This window comes from Malus domestica, chromosome 10, assembly GCF_042453785.1.
Source record: "Malus domestica chromosome 10, GDT2T_hap1".
NCBI classification, from domain to species: Eukaryota; Viridiplantae; Streptophyta; class Magnoliopsida; order Rosales; family Rosaceae; genus Malus; species Malus domestica.
In genome coordinates, this window is record NC_091670.1 from 40437109 (window position 1) to 40458588 (window position 21480).

General features: G+C 39.2%; 4 protein-coding genes across 9 annotated transcripts; 3 read left to right on the top strand and 1 right to left on the bottom strand.

The window, feature by feature from the left end:
* Positions 1-141: 141 nt before the first annotated feature.
* Positions 142-1685, top strand: LOC103446451 (caffeoylshikimate esterase). Its single transcript, XM_008385568.4, has one exon. It carries the CDS (start codon positions 502-504, stop codon positions 1528-1530), a length of 1029 nt encoding a protein of 342 aa, XP_008383790.2. The 5' UTR covers positions 142-501; the 3' UTR covers positions 1531-1685.
* A 336-nt stretch (positions 1686-2021) lies between these two features.
* LOC103446452 (helicase-like transcription factor CHR28) lies at positions 2022-10524 on the bottom strand. Its single transcript, XM_008385569.4, has 12 exons — positions 9914-10524; positions 9236-9308; positions 8635-9033; positions 7258-8480; positions 6651-6722; positions 6050-6127; positions 5060-5954; positions 4570-4700; positions 4154-4375; positions 3109-3726; positions 2785-2994; positions 2022-2543 (listed from the first exon to the last, which is right to left on the bottom strand). The coding sequence occupies exons 1-12, from the start codon at positions 10049-10051 to the stop codon at positions 2439-2441; spliced, it is 4164 nt and encodes a 1387-aa protein (XP_008383791.3). The 5' UTR covers positions 10052-10524; the 3' UTR covers positions 2022-2438.
* Positions 10525-11855: 1331 nt separating this feature from the next.
* LOC103446453 (protein GID8 homolog) lies at positions 11856-14809 on the top strand. Of its 6 annotated transcripts, none has more exons than XM_008385571.4 (7): positions 11856-12078; positions 12234-12344; positions 12516-12675; positions 12784-12890; positions 13806-13937; positions 14112-14268; positions 14443-14809. In XM_008385571.4, exons 2-7 carry the CDS (start codon positions 12294-12296, stop codon positions 14562-14564), a joined length of 729 nt encoding a protein of 242 aa, XP_008383793.1. In that variant the 5' UTR covers positions 11856-12078; positions 12234-12293; the 3' UTR covers positions 14565-14809. The 6 variants fall into 6 exon arrangements, with proteins under 6 accessions (XP_008383793.1, XP_008383794.1, XP_008383795.1 ...); XM_008385572.4 differs by having other exon boundaries at positions 11912-12078; positions 12787-12890; XM_008385573.4 differs by having other exon boundaries at positions 11912-12078; positions 12516-12654; positions 12787-12890.
* Positions 14810-19797: 4988 nt separating this feature from the next.
* Positions 19798-21214, top strand: LOC103446556 (uncharacterized). The gene has a single exon (XM_008385688.4). It carries the CDS (start codon positions 19827-19829, stop codon positions 20943-20945), a length of 1119 nt encoding a protein of 372 aa, XP_008383910.1. The 5' UTR covers positions 19798-19826; the 3' UTR covers positions 20946-21214.
* Positions 21215-21480: the final 266 nt, after the last annotated feature.

Sequence of the window (21480 nt, forward strand, 5' to 3'; positions counted from 1 at the left end):
TTTTTCGAGTCCACCCCTAGTTATGATATCATTATCCTAGCTATAACGATTGTTAGTTGCATAAGAACCCATAGGCAAGCCGTTTAGTGGGAGAAATTTTTTATTGTAACGGGAACACAAGTGGTACATCACATGTTTTAATAAAAGTTGTGAGAAATTTTATATAGTGATACGCCTCTTTACCAATCACACTAAAAAATATCTCTTGTAGAGGAGAGATTATTGGGTAGACCGTAGAGGCTTCCGTTCCCCGTCATTTGTACACTCAAATACACATGAAAAATAAATCCGCTACATTTAGGTCCACACAAGCCCATTTTGGTATCGAATTGTCATTGGTGTAGGTGTCAGGTTGACCCAAAAATAAAAGCATCCAAGTCAAACACACCTCGAACAAATCAACATCCAGCCAGCCAAAGAAGGTCACATCCTTCTCTCTCATCGCTCCGTCGCCTGCTGCTCTCCAAGCAGAGGAGCAAAAGCACTTTTCAGCTTCCAACGATGGAGGAGCTAGAAAGCGTCACCACCACCAGCCCGACCCAATCGGGCCAACCCGAATCCCAACCCCGAGCCCAGCTCCCCCACTACTGGGGCACCACACCAGAGCAAGAATACTACAATCTCCAGGGCATCAAATCCTCCAAATCCTTCTACACCTCCCCCAGAGGCTTTAAGCTCTTCACCCGCCAATGGCTCCCCCTCCGCCGTCCTCGTGGTATCATCTTCATGGTCCACGGGTACGGCAACGATATCAGCTGGACCTTCCAAGCCACCCCGATCTTCCTCGCCCAAAACGGTTTTGCCTGCTTCGCTCTCGACCTCGAGGGCCACGGCGGCTCCGACGGCCTCCGCGCCTTCGTCCCCGACGTTGGCCTCGTGGTCAACGACTGCCTCTCGTTCTTCAATTTGGTCAAACAGCAGGACCCCCAATTTCAGGGACTCCCCTGTTTCTTATACGGCGAGTCCATGGGCGGCGCGATTTGCCTCCTCATCCACTTCGCCGCCCCGGAGGCGTTCCAAGGCGCGATCTTGGTTGCCCCCATGTGTAAAATCTCCGATAAAGTAAAACCCACATGGCCGATTCCGGAAATTCTGACGTTCGTGGCGGGATACTTGCGGAGATTGGCGATCGTCCCGACCGCCGACCTGATGCGGAAGTCCGTTAAGGTGGAGGAGAAGAAGATCGTGGCCGATATGAATCCGTCGAGATACCGGGGGAAGCCGAGGCTGGGGACGGTGGTGGAACTGCTGAGAGTGACGCAGCACGTGAGCGAGAGATTGGGGGATGTGAGTCTTCCGTTTATTGTGTTGCACGGCAGCGCAGATGTGGTGACGGACCCGGAGGTGAGCAAGGCGTTGTATGCGGCGGCGAAGAGCGAGGATAAGACGTTGAAGATTTATGAGGGGATGATGCATTCGCTGCTGTTTGGGGAGACTGATGAGAATGTGGAGGTTGTGAGGGGAGATATTTTGGGTTGGTTGAATCATCGGTGCGGAGGAGGCGGCCGCGGCGGCGAAAGAGATGAATGACTTGAGATTATTGCATTAATTATTGATTGAAATACTGAAAGGATAGGTGCATTATATATTGATGAACATGTATTGCTGTCATGATTCTGCGTTTTTTGTGTGTATTATTTGTTCTATATGTTAATTAAGACATGTCCAGAGTTGGATTCTCAGGATGCTCTGGACTCTCAGGGTTCGATTCCCACCCTTTCGAGGGAGAACTCCTGCCCTTTGAGTGAGGGAGAGTAGGATAATGAGGATACGCGCACTCCGCCTAGTACTCCATTCCTACTCTTTCCAACGGGAGGAAGGGTGAGGAGTATAGTTATATCCACTTGTAAATAAAGTCTCAAATTCGACTCACTCAGGTCTCATACTCATTCAACTGACGGGTTTGATACCTGATTATTATGATTATCAAAAGCCGAAAAATCCCAAGCCGTGATCTCATTTCATCGCATCTCAAATTGTCATTCACCATCAGCGTTAATTAAGATTAATCACTAAATCAATTTTCTAAGAATATAAACCTTTGGATTAATCATCAAATTTCACCAACACGAAACAAGCAAATTTTACATCCCAAACTTTCTGTACTCTCTACGAATTACAAATTAAAGAGACAAATCTTCACATCTTTCATTGCTTTAGACTACCTACTCCACATCCTATACAATATGATAACGAACGACGAGGACGGGTAAAGAATAGAAATTGTTAAATGAATGATCATGTGATTCTATACAGACTATTAACATAATCTTCTAGTTGATAGCCCCATACGCTACTTTTTAGATCTATTGTCAGATAGTCTTCGAGTATCAATCCCGCTGCTGCCAATGCCAAAAAAAAAAAAAATAACTATCGACGATACCTTTTTGTGTGTTAGCAAGCCAAAATCTCCTCGACCTATAAAAATCTCTCTCTAATCACATCATAAACAGGTACTTAAGATCCTCTACTGTCAGGCGAGTCTGTCCACCACCCGTTTTATCCTCTCCAAATGCAGACGCAACCATCTCTCTCTTCTTTTGCTGTGGAAATCAACCGTATGTATCATAGTATCAGAATGGCAACGCACAGATGGTGTTATCAGTCTAACAGCGAGATATACAAGATCATGAAAAGCACTCAACCATTCTTGCTAGTCCCGATCCTGACATGGGAAAGGGATAATATGCAAGAAATATGCCAGAAAGATCCTGACATGGGAAATGGATAATATGCAAGAAAGTTATTGTGACGATGGAAGGTTTCACTAAACAATGACAGTACCTGAAGGGCTAAAATACGATCTTCAACGGTGTCTTTAACAGTCAAACGCAAAACTGTAACAGGACGGGTCTGCCCAATCCGATGAGCTCTATCAATTGCTTGATCTTCTGTGGTAGGATTCCACCAAAGGTCCAAAAGAAGAACATGACAAGCTGCAACCATGTTGAGACCAAGACTAGCTGCTTTCAAAGACATAATCATGACTGTCACCTACAAGAATCAGGGTCAAACTTCAGAACCATCGCGGACAAATGAAAATACCAACTAAAAAAATTACTTCAAAGATTATTAATGAATTCAAGATATCCTATTATTTCCACAAACCTCTGGAAGGGTGTTAAAATCCTTGACAGCTTTATCCCTAGCTGTTACTGACATTGTTCCATCGAGTCTTCTGTACTCAATGGAAGATGTTTTAAGACATGCTTCAAGCAAGTCCAGCATCCTCGTCCACTGTGAAAAGACTATTGCTTTCTCTCTAACTACCTTCTTTGTATTCTTAGAGCCCACCACCACATCCAATTTCTGACTCTTAGGAACGTCCTCAAGTGGTTCAACCACAGAAATATCGGAAGAATTTTCAGAACAGCTGGCATTTCGATCAACTCTGTCCTCTAAGCAACTATTTCCAGAAATGCAACCCTGTGGTTTACACATTGAGCACAGAACCTCAAGAGCAGCCTTAATCTTGGAAGAATTGTATGAGCGATCCTCGTAGAAAGTCTCTACAGCATCAAAAACTTCAGAACCAATGCTTTCTGGATTAGTCTGGTCAGAAAGAGAACTGTTCAAAGTGGCTTTTGAAAACACTGAAGAAGCGTGGAGTCGAACTTTGCAATTTGTGTTTGGGCACTGGTTATCATCACCGGTGAGATGTTCATTAATGCATTGGCTACAGAAGACATGACCACATTCGGAAACAACAGCGTCTTCAGGTGGATCCTAAGAAAATAAAAACGTAGGTGTCAACAGGACATTTCCCCTAAGGAATGGTCTAAATGTTCTATAAAATTTAATCAATATTAACTTTTAAGACAATTCCTAACTTATTCTAAAAGAATCAAAAGATTCCCAACTGTAATCACCGCAAAAATTAAGAAAAAAATTTTGTAAAATAAACATAAGATATAATTCCTTTGACAATTATACAATATTTTCACCTCAAATTGCATTTATAAAGATACGAGAGTAGTGTCAAATTTAATATGCTCAGCATGGAAGGTCCTTCAGAAAAGAAAAGTATGCTCCACAAGAAAGTACATCACAATAACACAGTACCAACTATGTACATTAATTTGGAAGATCAGTAAATGCCATCCAACCATTTTAAAATACAACTATGAAATAAAAACAAAGGTTGAACACTTACACTGCAGATGCCACATATCGCCAAAGAAGCTTCTAAGCAATTCAGAAGGGATTGTTGTTTATCAAGAGGAAGTTTCTTTGCCTTCTCAACTGAAGATCTCCATAAAGAATTTGAATCATACCGTCTAACAAGAAGAGGGTGATCACAAGCTTGTCGAAGACGCAAAAGCATCAACAAAATGTTAACATAATTTTGTTTGACAGTTCCCGCAGCTGCATATTCCTGACATGTGAAGCAAATATATTTAAGAAAATGACCAAAATGAATTAAACATGGATACCACAAGCTCTGAATAAAAAAATAGAAAAGAAAAAGAAGCCAAAAGTCTCCTTTCAAGAGGAAAAAAGGGGCACATCAGAAAAATAAGAAAGCAAAACTGCTATCAACCCCAATATTAGCTTTGCACTAAACCATACTTCAAACTGAGCACGTGAATCAGCCTCTAGCCTTGAGTAGAAATCTCGTTCTTCCTTCGAAAACTCCACTCTTTTCAATTCTATGGATTTAGGTGGTAAATTAATAATTGGTTGTCCATCAAGAAGTGTGCCTACAGCAAAAAACTACCATCAGATGGAGATAATCAATGCTCATTAAATGGATGTCAACAATAAGAATTCCAGTGGAAACAAAATGATGAACACTTGGTTTTAATGTAAAAGCAAGTTCTGAAAGGAAATGCCTTGTGAATTCAATTCACATCACAGAACTTAAGCTTAATAAATAGTAATATATACCAGCAAATAAGAGTGACTGGTAAGAGACAGTTCACTCGTGGCTAAAATCAACACATACCCAATGAATTTTACAAAGGCACGAAAAAAAACAACCAAGTAAAATTTTCGAACTAAGACTATTTTTATTCAAGGAGACACAATCAATGAGCAGAAACAATATATTTGGTCCCACCTTTTGTGCGGCGTAACATAATTGTCTTCAGTACAGCTTGAAGTTTTCTGTACCCTTTTGTTGGATTCCTACTAATTGGGACCTTAATTGTAGAGATAAATGACTTGTATACAGCATAAGGGTCATATTTGAGAAATCTGAAGTAGCTATAAAGGTCATCAATTGCATTCTGGATAGGAGTGCCTGATAAGCACCACCTACGTTTAGCGCGAAGACCCCAACAGGCCCTAGCTACTTGAGTTCTGTGATTCTTAATACTTTGAGCCTCATCCAGAACAACCCTAAACCATGCAACCTTAGCAAGAGGGCGAGCAACAGACTCGAGCACAGCACTTTCTAATCCCTTCTTACCTTTTGAACCTTTATTTGAGGAACTTTGAGGGTATTTCCTTTTCTTACTGGAATGTGGACCATCGTACTCGTCTCGGTTTCCTTTCTCCTCATCATCGTCATCAACAAGAGGTTGCTTAGGAACCTCCATGCTGACAATTGAATAAGTTGTGAGGACAACATCATGCTTAGCCAGCTCCAAAGGATCCCTTGTCCGGTTGCTTCCATGGTAAACTAGCACCGAGAGATTAGCTTTTTCAGTTACCTTATTCTGCAACTCCTCGGCCCATTGCCGGAGGACACTCGTGGGACAAACAACAAGTGTTCCAGCAGCTGGCCTTCCCTTTGCTTGTATCAAAGGTTTTATGCTCTCGTTTGGAGTTCCATTTGAAATAACTTCATGGGCATCAGCATGTTGCTTCCTTCCACCAATCTCAAAATGCATATCATTATCATTGTCCAAATCCAGAGTTTCCAGCTTTTGCTTTTTTACATCTTGACAAGCTCCATATGAAGGCCTTTCCTTAAGTATAAGTGCAATTGTCGATATTGTCTTTCCTAATCCCTGAAAAATGAAGATCACATATACATAATTATATTAGGCACAAGTACTTGAAAGATGGAAGTGGTGATAGCTAATCATTACTGAATAGTATAAACCTGATCATCCGCAAGAATTCCTCCAGAACAGTGCAAACTAGCTGTCTCTTTCTGAACCATCCATGACAATGCAATTCTCTGCCCACAACATGAATTAAATTAGATGGACCCTTTTCCGTGCATTCACCACAGACACATATATATGCAAACCAGGTGTCCAAAACAATTAGTCACTGGTTCAAATAAAACTAGACTAGGCACAATGCGACGGACTCCTTAGAAGGAAAGAAAAACAAAACAAAACAAACAACTATTCCAAATAACAAGTTGCTTATGACTTTTTAGCAAAAATAAAAACAAATCATAACATTTAATTGGTATGCCAAAACACTTAATTAGCAGATGAAATAATCCAACTTCTAATTTAAGCTTGAAGATTTTGATTCCGTAACAAGAACCATATGGTAAACCTCCACAAATTATTCAATAGAACATGTGAAACTGGAAACTTTCTTTCCTGTCTATTGAAATACAGTAGAATAACCCTTTAATTTACCTAGCATTAAGGCAAAAACTATTCAAGGCACAATTGCCTTTTTATAGGTTGTTCATATTATATTTATCTAGAATAAAAGTCAAAAGAGAGGGTACAATTTAAAACCTGATGTCGTAACAGAGGAACTGCCAAAAGTCCATCTGGTGGAATAGCTTCTGACTTGGGCTGTGAAAGGTCCTGCACACAAAATTTATCTCACAAGATTTCAGATCTCAACTTCAGTGATGGGCACAAATTCTCACTTTTTCTTACTAAAACAAAGAACCAAAACCATATATAGGACATAATTCAGGCACACGATAGCATTTTGAAACATATTTCCAAAAACTTGCCATCAAATTATGAATTCTAATGACCCATTTTGCAACATAAAGTTACTTGATCAGTTAACAATTTGACACAGAAAAAGTGATCCATCTTATGATATGAAGGCTGCTTAACAAATCAACAATTTGACGCAAAAAAGTAATCCATAATATAGCTACTTGATAAATCAACTATTGAATGCAGAAAAAGTGATTCAGCTTAGGGTACATTTAAAAGAAAGAAAGCAAATCTCTGATTCAATTAAAAGGGCCACAAGACCCATGAACTGATATAGGCATTGTGGGAGGCATGAGATTTGAGACTAAATTGACAACATCATGCTCGTTCAGGGGGGTAAATGGCAGTTTACTCTGATAACAAAAACAATATTAAGGTTAGGGCTAACCTGCAATGCTACTCTCAAAACCAATTGTTCATCTCGTGTCTTGAATCTCATGCCTCCCACTCCTCCGTAATGATCACTCGGCATCAATTGTTGTGAATTAACAACAGTATTTCCAAGTGCTGGAGACTGTTTCATGGGCGCAGCGTAATTAGTATTGCTAACCACTGAAGAGCGACTTGAGGGTGCAGGATGACTGATATGTTCAATAATACATACATCAACGTCATCATCTGCAGGGGATTTGTCAGAGAAGTTACTATGAATTGATTCAGGGCTGACTTTCGAAGGGTGCATGCTCTTAGAATGAGTGACTATATCCTTCATGTAACCCTGACTCTTGCATGAAGTGAATGACTGAGCACCTTGAGAATAGGCATTTGAATTCACAGATTGTCCATCAACAGGGGATGTGGAACTTCCATGCTTAATATCTTGAGAAAGACAAGCTCTCTTACATGCACCAATCGTGACTTCTTCATTATCCAATGAGTTACCAAGATTCTGTGTTGATATACCAAAACCAGACTGCTTGAAGTCTTTCTCAAAAAAGTGATCATGAGCACTAAAAGAAGACTGTCTACTGACAGCTTCATCCATGCCTCGAAAAGAATGACACATAACACTACTTGGAGCAACAAACTCATCATTCTTTTCATCCTTCACACCAATACTTTCCTTTTTGCTTGACATGTATGTCTGAGTAGAACTCAAAGGCTCAACTGATGCCTTATTGTCAACAGGAAAAGAGTCAGCATCGAATGAAGAATTTCCACTGATTGCTGACATACAATTACCATATCTCAAATTCCACTCCTTTCCATCTAAAACATCAATCATTGACGGCTCAAAAACAGATCTACCAGTTATCACCTCCTGACCATTTAAATTCATCTTGCTAGTTGAGCATGAACTATCAGCTGGAAACTCCCCTGATTCATCCTTCACATTAGCCATCATTTCTTCATTAATCGGAAAATAATAACTGGTAGGACTATGATGCATTAAGACATCAGTGAAATATGTATTATCTAAGCTCATGCCACACATAGCAGTATAAGGGTCACTGAAAACATCAGAATTTTGACAGAGAGTAGAGCATATTTCCATAGAAGTGCAGGAATTATTTTCAGATGGCCCTAAGGTTTCCGTGGTATTTTGTCCCAAAGTGAAATAGGTTCTGGAACGTAAGCCCATGTTCTCAATATCGAGGCACTGCAAAGCATCTGCAATCAATCATCAGAAGACATAAATTTGTGCTTCCACCTCAAAATTTAAAAACAATACAAAACACATATGTAATGATCTACATCAATAACTTCAAAAGCCCAGAAAAAATGCAATTCTCTAGTCTATAGCAAATATGAAATATTAACATACATTCAGATTCAGCTTTCCCAGGCACATCAACTTCCCTCTGCAGGACATTCAGATCTCTGTGGTCCAAAACATGGTTGGCATGCCCTTCAGAAATACTAGACGACATACTACATGGCTGTGAAACTGCAACCCTCTCTGTAAAGCAAGTCTCATCGCTTGGAACCAAGGAAATCCAGTCTTTAAGACTCATAGAGTATGTATGCCCCAGAGAGCCAGTGTTTGCTGATGGTTGCATTTCTTTGTAATCAAAATTCATTTCATGGTTCCCTTTATAATCAAAAGAGCCATCAGGACCCCCTGCCCCAGAGTGCGAAGCTTCTGAGCTGTACGGATGATTCCACGCACCTGGACCCATTAAATCAGTTTCTATTGGTGGTTCTTCTTTTACTGCTTGGGATCCTAAACAATCAACAGAGAAATAAGCAATCAGATGTGGTCAAACACATATGTTGCCAATATAGAATCATAGATGTTCCAGAATACCACAACAATATAGAAGATAACGATGCCCTACTACAAAACAAAGCTGAGAAAACTATGTCATATATGGGAGAAACAATAAAACATTAAAAAAGCTATAAAGTCAAAACAAAATACTAACCACTTAGGAGCTGAGCATCGGAAACTTCTTCAGCGTCCAATTGATTTTCCAACGACAAATCCTCTGGACAACTCTGCGGTTAATCCTCAAAAAGTTCCGCATTAAAGAAAAACAGGTGGGGCTAATAATTAATAGAGAAAAACATGAACACGAAAAACGAAGACATATGTAAGTCTTATCTAAACTCAGTGTCAACAAAAAAGTGCTCGATGAAATGCTCAAATGCCTAGTTAATTAAATGTAGCAATAAACAAGAACAAGAAAGGCATGTGTGAATTTATCTACAACAACAAAACGATGTGTGAATATGCTCATAAACCCCTTTGGTGCTTCCCCTTAGTAAACCCATTTCTACTAGTAATTTAAGCAGAAATTCGATCATTCTTATCCACAACACAATGATTTTTTTTCACTAGTAACCAGCTGAGATTAAGTGTTTCCACTAGAATTGCATGCAAATCCTTCAGCATGCACAAATACATACACGTACAGACTACAAGCTCAATCTTAAGTCGCACCCAATGGAATCGAAAACCCACTCCCGCAGGAATCCCAAAACCCCCACAAGATTGCCTTATCTTTCACACCGCAGCCAAACATCGCAAAAAATCAAAGCTCCCAACACAAGCTGCAAACAAGTTCAATCCTTTCCTATACAGTTGTAGTACCAAAAATTACCGTGGGTTCTTCATCGAGAAGGCGATAGAGCGTGTCGACATCTATGCACATCTCCTCGTCTTCGTCAAATTCCTCGCCTGCAAATCCATCGACGGCCGGTAACTCTCCCCAATTCGAGCAGTCCTCCGCCTTCAACATACTGTGAAACCCTAACACTAGCTTGCTCGCACCTTACAAAAAATCCCTAACCAGAACCAGAAGCAGTCAAATTACACTCGGAATTCCGAAACAAAAACCTGGATCCGAGCAATTGCAATCGCATTCTCAACGAAGCCGCCGAGAAAATCCAAAGAAATCGAGCGCGCAGAGAGAGAGAGAGAGAGAGAGAGAGGCAGAGTTCGGATCGTTGTCGATGTGAAGGCGTCTGAGAAAGTTCGCAAGGCGACTTTTGGTTTTATTACTTTGTTTTATTTATTTATTTATTTTGCTTTTCGTCGACAAAGTCTCGCACGGATCGTGAAGAATGCGGTGGCGCAGGTTTAGATTGGGTTTTGGGGATTTGGATTGGAGGGGTGCGCAGGTTAACGACTCGTTCCCTCCTTTTTTTTTTTTTTTTTCATGGGGGATTTCGTCGGGAGACGTGTCGGTTCGTATACATATTTCGCCGTCGTTTGGTTTTCCTGCTTGAACTAGGAATTTTTTGGGTTAAATGATTTTGATTTGATTATTCGTAGAGGTGACGATGTTTTTTTTGTCTCTTTTACAACCGACATAAGCATGAAAGAAAAAGAAAGATTATATGAAAATATCACGTGATCATAAAACTTCAGTTATATCTATAACTATTGACCGATAATACAAAAGAGAAGCACGTTCAAAAAATATTGATAGAAAACAAACTCACACCGATACTCACTTGTTCTAATTGCTAAGGTACTATGCAAGATTTCCAAAACCTAATTTGTTTTCTTTACGAATAAATTTCATACTGGAAATAGGGGTATGAACTAAATCACGCAATGAATTTATTATAAATTGAATATGAGGTAAGTGAGGTTAAATAAGAAACTCGAAAATGTTACAATAATTTAAAGAAATAGGGGGTTTTTAATTCAATACGCATGGATAAAAACTCAATATTCTATCTACTAAGATATTAAACCATATCCTATAGATGGAGTGATGAGTTTCTATCCATGTATGCATTCGAAACTCCTTCATTTAAATTATTGTAATAATTTCAAACTTTTCTTTAATAATAATCAAATTAAAAAATACATTAAGTGGGACTGGTAATTTGTGCCTTGTGGTGTATATTAGGCGGAAAGTACCGGTTATACCTAACCGGTCCGTTTTCGCGCCACTAATGTTGTACCTGCTTTTCTTATACTTTTGGAATTTTCTCATTCTTTTTATTACTTGGGGGTCTTTCTATTTATTTGTTTTTTCAACAAAAGATATTATTTATACTAAAAGAGAGAAGATAAGTTTAGTCTTACAATGGACTAGTAATAATATGGTTCAAATTTGTCTTTGACAAGAATCGAATCTAAAACATTTACAAGTGTGAAATTTTTTTTCGAGAGCAGCAATTGAGAATCTCCATAAACAGAACTCAGGCAACCGAAACTTCATAGTACGGTCTATTTGAAGGTAGTTTAAAATGGCTACGAGGTTTTATGACAACGTTTAATAGAAAAAACTTGAAAATACAAATAAAAAAAGAATTTCATTGCTCTAGTCTCCAATGCTTTTATACTTAAACTATTAGAACAAATTTATAATGCTTCAAACAATCGTTTATGAGGAGAAGTATTTTACGTAGAAATAGACGAGCCATCCTTTTCGTGGACATTCTTTGTTCTCAAGCCCTTAGCCATGAACTCGCCTGCAGATCAAGATGTAGCCCGAAACTAAAGCCCGAACCTCGATTCGGGTTTTAAAACCCTACGGTTCCGTGAGCCCAAGTGGAATATAAGATTTGAGTGCATGCTCACGTGACACGTCAAAATTCAACCCAAAACCCGACCCGCTCGAGGTCAGGGCCCAATTAAGGGAACCCGAGAACAGTAGCCAGAGTGAAAGGTCAGAGAGCAGCGAGAAGAAAGGGATCGCCGGAATCCCAATCACTCGCGCACACTCACACCCAAATCCCGAACCAATATACATATACAGACGCAATCGTCGCAAACCCAGCTACCCAGCAAACCCAGCACGCTTCGAAGGTACCTTTTTACTTCACTATAATTTTCTCGGCAAACAAACACTTTTCTTGGATTAAAATTTTCTCGGGAATATTATCACTCGGCTACAGTTGTAGGGTTTTTGGCGAGTCTAGGGGTTCTTGTTGCGATTTGAATCGGTGTTCAAAATTTGACAGGACGATTTGAAGGAAAGTAGTTGCTGGAGTTGAATAAATGGGCTTCGAGGCCGTGCACTGATGTCCCTGTTCTGGATTGTTGTTCATCAGCTTGCAGAGATCGAAGCAATGGTAAAGTTGAAATCTTGTTGTCGATTCTAATTTCTCTGTTTTAGCTGCTTAATTTCGAGTTTATAGAACGAGATTACGAGGTTGATTTGAGGTTGAATATGCAGTAATTAGGTCAATAAGCATTGCCATTGGCATGTTAAATCTGTATATCATTTGTATTTTTGTGCACAGGCCGCGTCGAAGAAAGTCATAACGAGGGAAGAGTGGGAGAAGAAGCTCAAGGATGTAAAAATTAGGAAAGAAGACATGAATAAATTGGTGATGAACTTCCTTGTCACTGAGGGTTATGTGGATGCTGCTGAGAAATTCCGTAAGGAATCTGGAACCGAACGTATCCTTTTGTTTCCGTAGTGTAATGGCCTACTCTTATAATTGAGACATTGCTGGTGTGATTCATTTTGTACTATATGTTGTGGTGTTTCTCCTTATCGGTATATAGCAGATATTGATCTTGCAACAATAACGGAACGCATGGCTGTCAAGAAGGCAGTACAATGCGGTAATGTGGAGGATGCGATTGAGAAAGTGAATGACTTAAACCCTGAGGTGGGATGTCAATTCTCAAATCTCCATGTTTTGTTCATGGAGTCTATACTTTTGATACCATTGATGAAAAACCTTTGTCTTTTCTTTCCTTTGATGGATCTTATTGCTTTCTTTTATTCGGCCTTGCCAGTATCAAAGTTTGGCCTTGCATATCAAGTTGGGCAATTAGTTGGAATGATCAGTTTTTGACCTTTGTTTTCAGAAGTGATTGGTTTTTTGTAACAACGACATGTTGATCATATATCGATGACATAACGATCACACATCGATGATATAATGACGACATGGTAAAAACAAATCATTTCTGCAACCAAACGTAAAAAACTAATCATTCCAGCTAATTGCCCTATTAAGTTTGGAAGTATAGTTTGAATAATTGTGACTCGTGTGTGTCGTACAAACTATACATAAGGTTAACTGCCTCATTTGAATTCCCTTTGGAATTGAGGTTGTATGAATCATTGCTACATATTTTCATAGATTTGTGAATCAGGACATCAGGTTGAATATGCAGCATCATTGGGTATATGATGTAGCGATAAACTCCAACCACAAAGTTGCTGCATTCAACCTCGTAGAGTAAAAATATGCACATAACAAATGCAGACCTGGTATTACATGGGTGGTTTACACTTTACAGTTACTTGTTTTGGTTTGTTTTTCTTGACATGCATGTACTTTAATGTGACATTCATTCGTAGGGAGGGTTCGTTTCCTCCTTTATATGATGTTTTATTTTCTTGCTTTATTTTGATCTCTTGTTTATATTAATGATGGCTCACAAGTAGTTTGTCACCTAATCAGAGTTCGTATCCTTTGATTTTTTTTATTTATCTTTAATGAGCATCCTGTTATTATTTCGATCGTAATCTTTATTAAAATTATTTAAAATATCTGTGCAAATTCTGTCTGCAGATTCTGGATACAAATCCTCAATTATTTTTCCATCTCCAACAGCAAAGGTTGATAGAACTAATTCGGAATGGAAAAGTCGAAGAGGCTCTTGAGTTTGCTCAGGAAGAGCTAGCACCAAGGGGAGAAGAAAATGTAAGATTCGGCCCATTGCAACTTTCCTTGATTGACTATCATGTGTATAATTTGATTATTTATTATTTAAGTTCCTTCCGGCTTCCTCCGTAACTCCATCCAACTGAATTGTGTTCGCTGTGTTGTTCGTATTATCTGGTCCTAAGTAGTACTTATCAATACTGTTATGTGCAGCAAAGCTTTTTAGAAGAGTTGGAGAGGACTGTTGCACTGCTAGCTTTTGAAGATGTGAACAACTGTCCCGTCGGAGAGCTTCTCGACATATCACAGCGCCTAAAGACAGCAAGTGAGGTGAATGCAGCCATCCTTACCAGCCAGAGTCATGAAAAAGGTTAGTATGTTTGCTAAACTTTTATTTGTTCTAGTTCCGGAGGAATTCTTCCATGAGCGTCTTTGAGACGAGACGATTAGATCTTTGAAAAAACATTTGATTGAGTCTATGCTAATCCAATACAAATCTCCATAGAGGCTAATAACCATCATATATTTCGCTGTTCTGTCACAGATCCGAAGCTTCCAAGCTTATTGAAGATGCTGTTATGGGCTCAGAACCAGCTTGATGAAAAAGCCGCTTATCCTCGGATAAACGATCTTTCCACTGCCAAGCTAGAAGACCCTACCGTCTAGATGATCTCCAACCTCCTTGCATGGAGAGATGGAGGATTAGGTTTCGTCTAGGCTTTCTCATGGGATGTCAAATGATGTATGTACCTTTGTTGCGAAAAATGACTATCTACACTCCTCTCAGATGCTGTTTCATTGCGATCTTTGTTTCCATTGTTGTTGAGAGATTGTGGATTATTTCTTTGGCTGTTTAAGGTGTAACATAAACAAATGATATGATTAACGCGACGGAGATTTAAATTGGGGTAGAGGTTTTTCGTCAAGTGATATAATTTAGCCCGAGAGATTTAAATTTGGGCACGCTGCTCCGACCAATTGACTTAACTTGGATTCATTCATCGTTTGGACAATGACCATGCTTTTTGAACAAGCATGGGATTTTTTAACACAACACAAAACTAATTAAAAATAAAAATAGAACAGAACAATTTACTTTCCTCCGCCATATTATTCCAAAAACATCACTCGGAAATCACCCAAAGAATATAAACCCACCCAGAACTGCAGATATCCGAATCCGAATGATGCTGAGGTCTTGCATGTTTGAAAGCAGCATTTGCGCCTCCCTCCCCCGATTTCCAGCTTCCATCGTCGAAATTCAGGGCGTAGCTCGAAGGATCATACTGGAACGTCCTCAGCCGCTGCTTCCCAGAATTCTTGATAGCCTTCCTCAAAGCGGCTCTAACTCTCCAGAACAAGCTCCTGCACTGCTTCCTGCTGGATGCATTCACCCAAACCAACTTTCCCACTAACCCCATATTCATACGTCAAAAACCGAGGATTAAACTCTCTTTTTTCCACTTTTTTCTGAAGAATTTGAGAGATGGGTTGCAATTTTTCCTTGTGGAAACTGGAAAGGCATAAAAAGGAGGAGAAGGAAGCTTTTGGAGAAAGGTTTAGATGGTGAATGCAATCTTTTTGGTCTTTCAAAGTAGCTATGCAGCTTGAGCTGCAAGCTGCAGTCCTACTACAAACTGATATACTTTTTTTCTTGAAAGTTACGTTGGGATGCTCAAATTCCGCTCTAAAGAGAGAAACGAGAGAGAGAGAGAGAGGAGTTACAGTGGACAGAGGGCAGTGGCAGTGGGCAGAGAGCCGAAGGTCGTATCACTATCACAGCAGCATGTGGTTGTCACAAATAACGAATCAATTATTTCACGGTTTTTTCTCGGTTTTTACATTTTTTCCCTATTTGAAGCCATATGACCATCTCCTTTATTAGGAATTTTTACATGACCTTAAACCCTCTATAGCCCCTAGCAATTAGTGAAGCCTCAACCTTGAGAAGTGCTATTACTTACATTTTTCAGTACGACACCATGACATTCTAAACAAATAACACAATCTTTTGTGTTTCTAAATAATATTACAGGAAAACTAATTAAAATTGTTTGAAAACTTTGAATTTTAACTATAAAGACAAAATAAATGGTAAATTAAACAGTACCAGAATTGACTTTTTAGTGTAAAAATATGGTTTTTCGTTAAAATAAACAGTACCGGGAGTTTTTTGTTAAAGTTCTCAAATAATATTCCGCTATTAGTCCGACATGTTAGAGTAGTATATTAAGAGCTTAAGAAACTCTCTTGTCAATCCCATCCCAGTATAAAGTGTCACTATGTTATTAGCATCAAAGAAGAATTATAAGTCTGAAACGACTCTTTGAAATGACAATAACATTTCTTAAAAACCTTGACGCTTCTTAGAACTCACTTGTACATTTACCTAGATAACGAAATGATTTAAACTTCTAATCTTTTCATTTGAAAAGGAAAGCCTGATAATTCAAATCACACGTCCACTGCAACAGTGCAAAGAGGCTCTGAATTTAGGGTTATTGATTCACAAAATCATCAAGAAAATAATGGACAACGAAAATTTGGGGAAATCCAAACTCCAAAGTGAAAAAAAAAAAAAAAGTGCATTGAAGCTCTGCATTGAATAGTCAAATCAGAGTTTTTATTTTCCTCAAAACTGGTTTGTCTCCTTTTCCTTCTTTTTTGTCATCGTCTTCAAAGCCTTTTCTGCCTTCTTCCATATGCTCATTAAATTCCGTTTTGTCTCTCTCCACGGTTAATCGCGGCACTTTCCTCAGTCTCTGACTGTGCCTAATTCCACGCTACTCCCAACCAGGTCCATTTCGGATGACCTGTCATTCTATCCCACAGAGCAAACCTTGTCTTAGTCCTTGGCAGCTGTTGGCACCTCTCTGCCTTCTTCTTTCTGTATGTAGCTTTCTCTGGTTAGGGTTTTGGTTGTTCTTAGTAAATTTGGATGATTTGGGAGAATAACTTCCATAGAACAGAGTGTTATTGTCGACAGTGTTACAAGTCAATCACACAATATTGTATGAGAAAATATGTAAGGCACTGGAAAGAAATTCCGTATATTGGAGAATGAGAAGGGAAGTCTCATTTTACATAACACAACGGATAAGAATGAATAATGGACGAACACCCATGCATCCTGAGTGGAGAGCTAACATGAAGTGGGATGTATTTGAATAAAAGAAGAAACTCAACTGATCAAAGTTAAAACGCATGTAGGTATATATGCTTCTCTAGATGAGTAAAATACTGTTACAGTAGCATTCATGATGTATTTAAGTCTCTCTCACTAAGTGGAATATTTTGAGTGAAAGTTTTGCCAAATGGCATTTTCTTCAAGTTGGGGCCTCTTTGATGCCATACTTCAATGGTCCTTGGTTAGAGATAAGTTTTCATGGTGGACCTCAAGACAATGGAGATTTTGTCTTGATCAAAGGTTGCATCTTGCAAATTAGGGCTAGGTATATGGGGTTGAAAACAACGTTTGCTAGCCCGAATTATCCATGGCAGCGCACATTCAAATCTGTCAGCTCAAAAATTATTTTATCTTTCTCAGGTATACCTTAACCTGTACTTGTTGTTTCTTGTGTGAGATTTAGCTTTGTGCATTTTTTGATGGTGATCTGATCATCTGCTTTTACAACTTTCCTCATCAATCCTGGCCTTCTATTTCCTTTGCTCTATATACCATATTGACAATTCGTTATTTAATAAAAACTGAACCAAACGTTCTTAATAAAAAAAAAAAGAACGTCCTGTTCAGAAAACTGATAATTCTCTTGAACAAAATTGCACCCTTGACCATGGATGATTTAGTTGGTCACATGCCTTGGTTACTGTTTGTTTCCCCAATATGTTAAGACTACTTTCTACTGTTTCAGAATCTGCATGATAAAAAGGCAGAGATAAAGTATGAGATCCCAGGAGCAAAAATAAATATAGTATTAAGCACTTTTACATATAAAATTAGAAATTAGTTTCTTGATAAGCAAACCCAAATCTAGAGGGATGATTCTGTGTTTCCTTGTTGTCAAAGCAAAGGATGACATATTCCAGAATATGTTCATGGATCATATATTAGGATCTCATGTGGATTTGCCCTACTGAGGCCTTTTTTAAGTGCTTTTTCACAGTGCTGCTTCATGTATGTTTTGCCTAGAAGCCCTTCTCCCAACCCTTCTGTCTAAAAAGTGCTTGTGCTTCCTTTTTTTTATAATAAGTATGAATTTATTAGGGATTATATGATATTGTTAGTAATTAAAGGTCAGCAGCCCATGTGTTTAGATCACGGGGGACAAAAATGCTTTGGAGCAACCTATAGCATGGCAAACATTTCAGCAATCAGCTTTCTGTTGATTGACCAACCACTCAGTGCCATGCCAGCAATTCTAAACTAAGTTTGCAAATCTGAACTTTGTCCAATTATGGTAGTTTAGTTCAGATGTAAGGTAGGTTAATTAGATTGTGAATTTGAATTTGATTCTTTTTTTACATTAAAAATTTCTTACGTTGAACAATAGGATCAGGTGGACTGTCAAACTCATTTACAAATAAATAGCTATCTGTAGTTAATTAAGAACTGCTTGGCCTGGCGTAGATAAAAACCTCACAGCAAGGGTCACATCCTTGTGTGAGTGAGTTGAACTGTCTGCCTGGTTCCACTATCAGAAACCTTAATTTCTCATAAATTAGAGCAATGTTTTAACTAACATTGAAAATCATTGACTATGATTAAAGTCCAGCATCAACTAAGTTAGTGAGTGAGGATAAGCTAAATTCAGATCACTTTCCATCTCTAAAACCCCAAAAAATAAATAATTAAAATCCTCTTGTATTTGAAGAATTCGGTTCCGCTAAGATATTCTCCATGGTATGCAAACATATCTTCCATCGGTACGAGTCAAAGTTGTGTTTTTTTCTATGGGAATTTAATAAATTAAATCAAATTTATCAAAGGTATTGGTTAACTTAAAGACATGTATACTTTCTACAAGTATTGATCTTTTTGCTTTTGTTGTTTTGTAAAAGCTAATTTGTCATTCTTTTCTGTAGAGATCTGAGCTCTCAGCATGACTACATGGTTGAACTCGAACTAGTAAGGTGCAAATCCTAAAAATTCCAAAACAGTAGAGACTGTAGAAAAAGAAGAAGAAAAACTTAGTAGGTAAAAAAAAATAGTGATCACCACACCACTTCACCATTTACTCTCCCCTCAACATTTTCCATACCACACAAATGTATACAAGCAAACCACATAACCAAAGAAAGTACATAAAATTGGCTCTTTTTTTTTTCTTTAAAAAGGGGACAAATTGGTGGTTTCGCAATTGCAGTCCACTATTTTGGAGACAAAAAAGACTCACAGAGGTATTTCAACTTCCTCCTGACCATCTTCGTGTAACTCACCAGTGCCAAGACTTGCAGGGCATGCCGTATGGAATACAGACTTAAATTCATTTCCAACCACTTGAGCTATCCTATGATGTTTCTTAATAATTGGTTAATTAGATATTGTAATTATTGCCCCTGTCACAATTAAATTGACCTCAATCAAAACTATAGCCCAAACAAAACCTAACCATCAGATAAAAGAGTGACTCAACTCCACACTTATTTCTTTAATCTTTGCGATCCGATTCCCCCTTATTTTCTCTTCGAAATCTCCGGAAAACTTGATTATTTTACAAAATCGACAATGGAAGAGACAATAACCCGCCAAAACACTCTTATCACCTATTCCATCAATCAATACAAGAAACCATAGGTTTTCACATCAACCCTAGTTTCTAGTCGATGTCCTCAAACCACACATTTGTGGTATTCTCCGCTATCTCCATCTTATGTTCCCTTCATCTCTTATATTATATTTCCCATTTGCCAAAACACAAAACGAACACAAATTTACAAATCCTAATAATCTCCTCCCAAGCAAGTCCAATGGGTTCCCTCGCATCTCCCCCAAGACCCTCAACTCCACCACCCTCTTCGCCAAACCCTAATTCTCTATCCAATTTTAGGGTTTTTGCCACGTTTTGCTATAGAGAGCCCGCTCCAAACCTAAACATTTCTAATTGGATAGAATGCTACGATCCGTCGACCAACATGTGGACGCATGCCAGCTCCATCCCCGGCCTCACTGAGAATCATGTCCTCAAGGGTTTTGCCATGGTGTCTTTACGTGACTCGGTTTACATAATTGGTGGTAGGGTTTGTAACAAGGAGAGAGCTCACACGTCGGACGAGTGCAGCGAGCTTGTCGACATGGACATTGAAGTCTCCTCCTCGGTCTTGCGCTACAATGTCGGGTCAAACCAGTGGTCTACCTGCGCGCCACTTGGCATCCCCCGGTGCGACTTCGCATGCACGGTCTCAGATAACAAGATCTACGTGGCGGGGGGAAAGGCCACGCTAGATTGCGCGAGGGGCATCCCGTTCGCCGAGGTGTACGATCCGGACCACGACGAGTGGACTCCGCTGCCGAACATGAGCACGTTGAGGTACAAGTGCGTTGGAGTGACGTGGATGGGCAAGATCTACGTGGTGGGGGGTTTCGCGGAGAAGGCTGACTCGGACGTGCCGGCCATTATGGTGCGCAGCTCCGCTGAGGTGTACGACCCGCTAGTAGGGAAGTGGGGCCTTATCGTGGGGATGTGGCAGCTGGACGTGCCACCTAATCAAATCTTGACCGTCGATGGACGGCTTTTCAGCTCGGGCGATTGCTACAAGCAATGGAAAGGCCACATAGAATCCTACGACGGCAAGCTCAACATATGGAATGAAGTTGAAGGGTCCCGCCTACAAAGCCTCACTGCATTGGGGCCACACGATCAAAACTGGGCACTGAGCCAAAGGCGTTACCTAACAATGGCAACCATTGGAGTGGATTTATACTTCTTGGCAGGGTATGGGATGGAGAGCGAATCATCAAGAACAATGTCGATCGTTCATAAATTCGATATATCTGCAACCAACGATGCATGGACGAGCATGGAGCCGATGGAGGAAGATGGAGAGAAAGAGCTCTGTGGGCATTGCTGTGTTGTTCAACTCTCATGAATCTTGCCTTTTGCTTGTAGCAAAAGAAAGAAAGAAAAAAATTTGGTACCTGCTTAATTAATTAGTTAATTATATTTATTACTAATAACTATTATTATGATCAAATTATATTATCTTTGTGTAAGGTTTTGCTGACTGATCTATAAGTTTTCACGGTAGCTGTCTTAATTAGTCGGATTATATGCTCAAGTTGTGAACTTTATGGAGCAGTCCTGATGATTTTGGATACCTTGTGACAAAATAAGAAGAAGAAAAAAATCGTTGTAAAATCTGTTTCCTATACTAGTTACTAGTTTATGAATTATACATATAGATCATTTCTTGAATTCGAATATTTTACAGTTGAGAAAGCATGTTGCTTGTGAATTTTTGTTCATGTTATCTGATCAAATGAAGAGTGCTATATGATGAACAGAATATCCATCCGGGACGACAATGTTTTACGATGACATTTAGATGCATAAACGACAATAAACAAAACAAAATGTACTATACGAACTTTGTATTGCATTGTTAGGGGGTTCGTTTGAAAATA

Coding starts and splice junctions, on each gene's coding strand:
- LOC103446453 (XM_008385571.4), top strand. CDS start 12,294: ATGTCCCTGTTCTGGATTGTTGTTCATCAGCTTGCAGAGATCGAAGCA. Junction 13,938..14,111: donor CACCAAGGGGAGAAGAAAAT/GTAAGATTCGGC, acceptor TGTTATGTGCAG/CAAAGCTTTTTAGAAGAGTT. Junction 14,269..14,442: donor CAGCCAGAGTCATGAAAAAG/GTTAGTATGTTT, acceptor GTTCTGTCACAG/ATCCGAAGCTTCCAAGCTTA.
- LOC103446451 (XM_008385568.4), top strand. CDS start 502: ATGGAGGAGCTAGAAAGCGTCACCACCACCAGCCCGACCCAATCGGGC.
- LOC103446556 (XM_008385688.4), top strand. CDS start 19,827: ATGGGTTCCCTCGCATCTCCCCCAAGACCCTCAACTCCACCACCCTCT.
- LOC103446452 (XM_008385569.4), bottom strand. CDS start 10,051: ATGTTGAAGGCGGAGGACTGCTCGAATTGGGGAGAGTTACCGGCCGTC. Junction 6,128..6,650: donor TTCCTCTGTTACGACATCAG/GTTTTAAATTGT, acceptor TGTTGTGGGCAG/AGAATTGCATTGTCATGGAT. Junction 2,995..3,108: donor ATTTTAACACCCTTCCAGAG/GTTTGTGGAAAT, acceptor TGATTCTTGTAG/GTGACAGTCATGATTATGTC.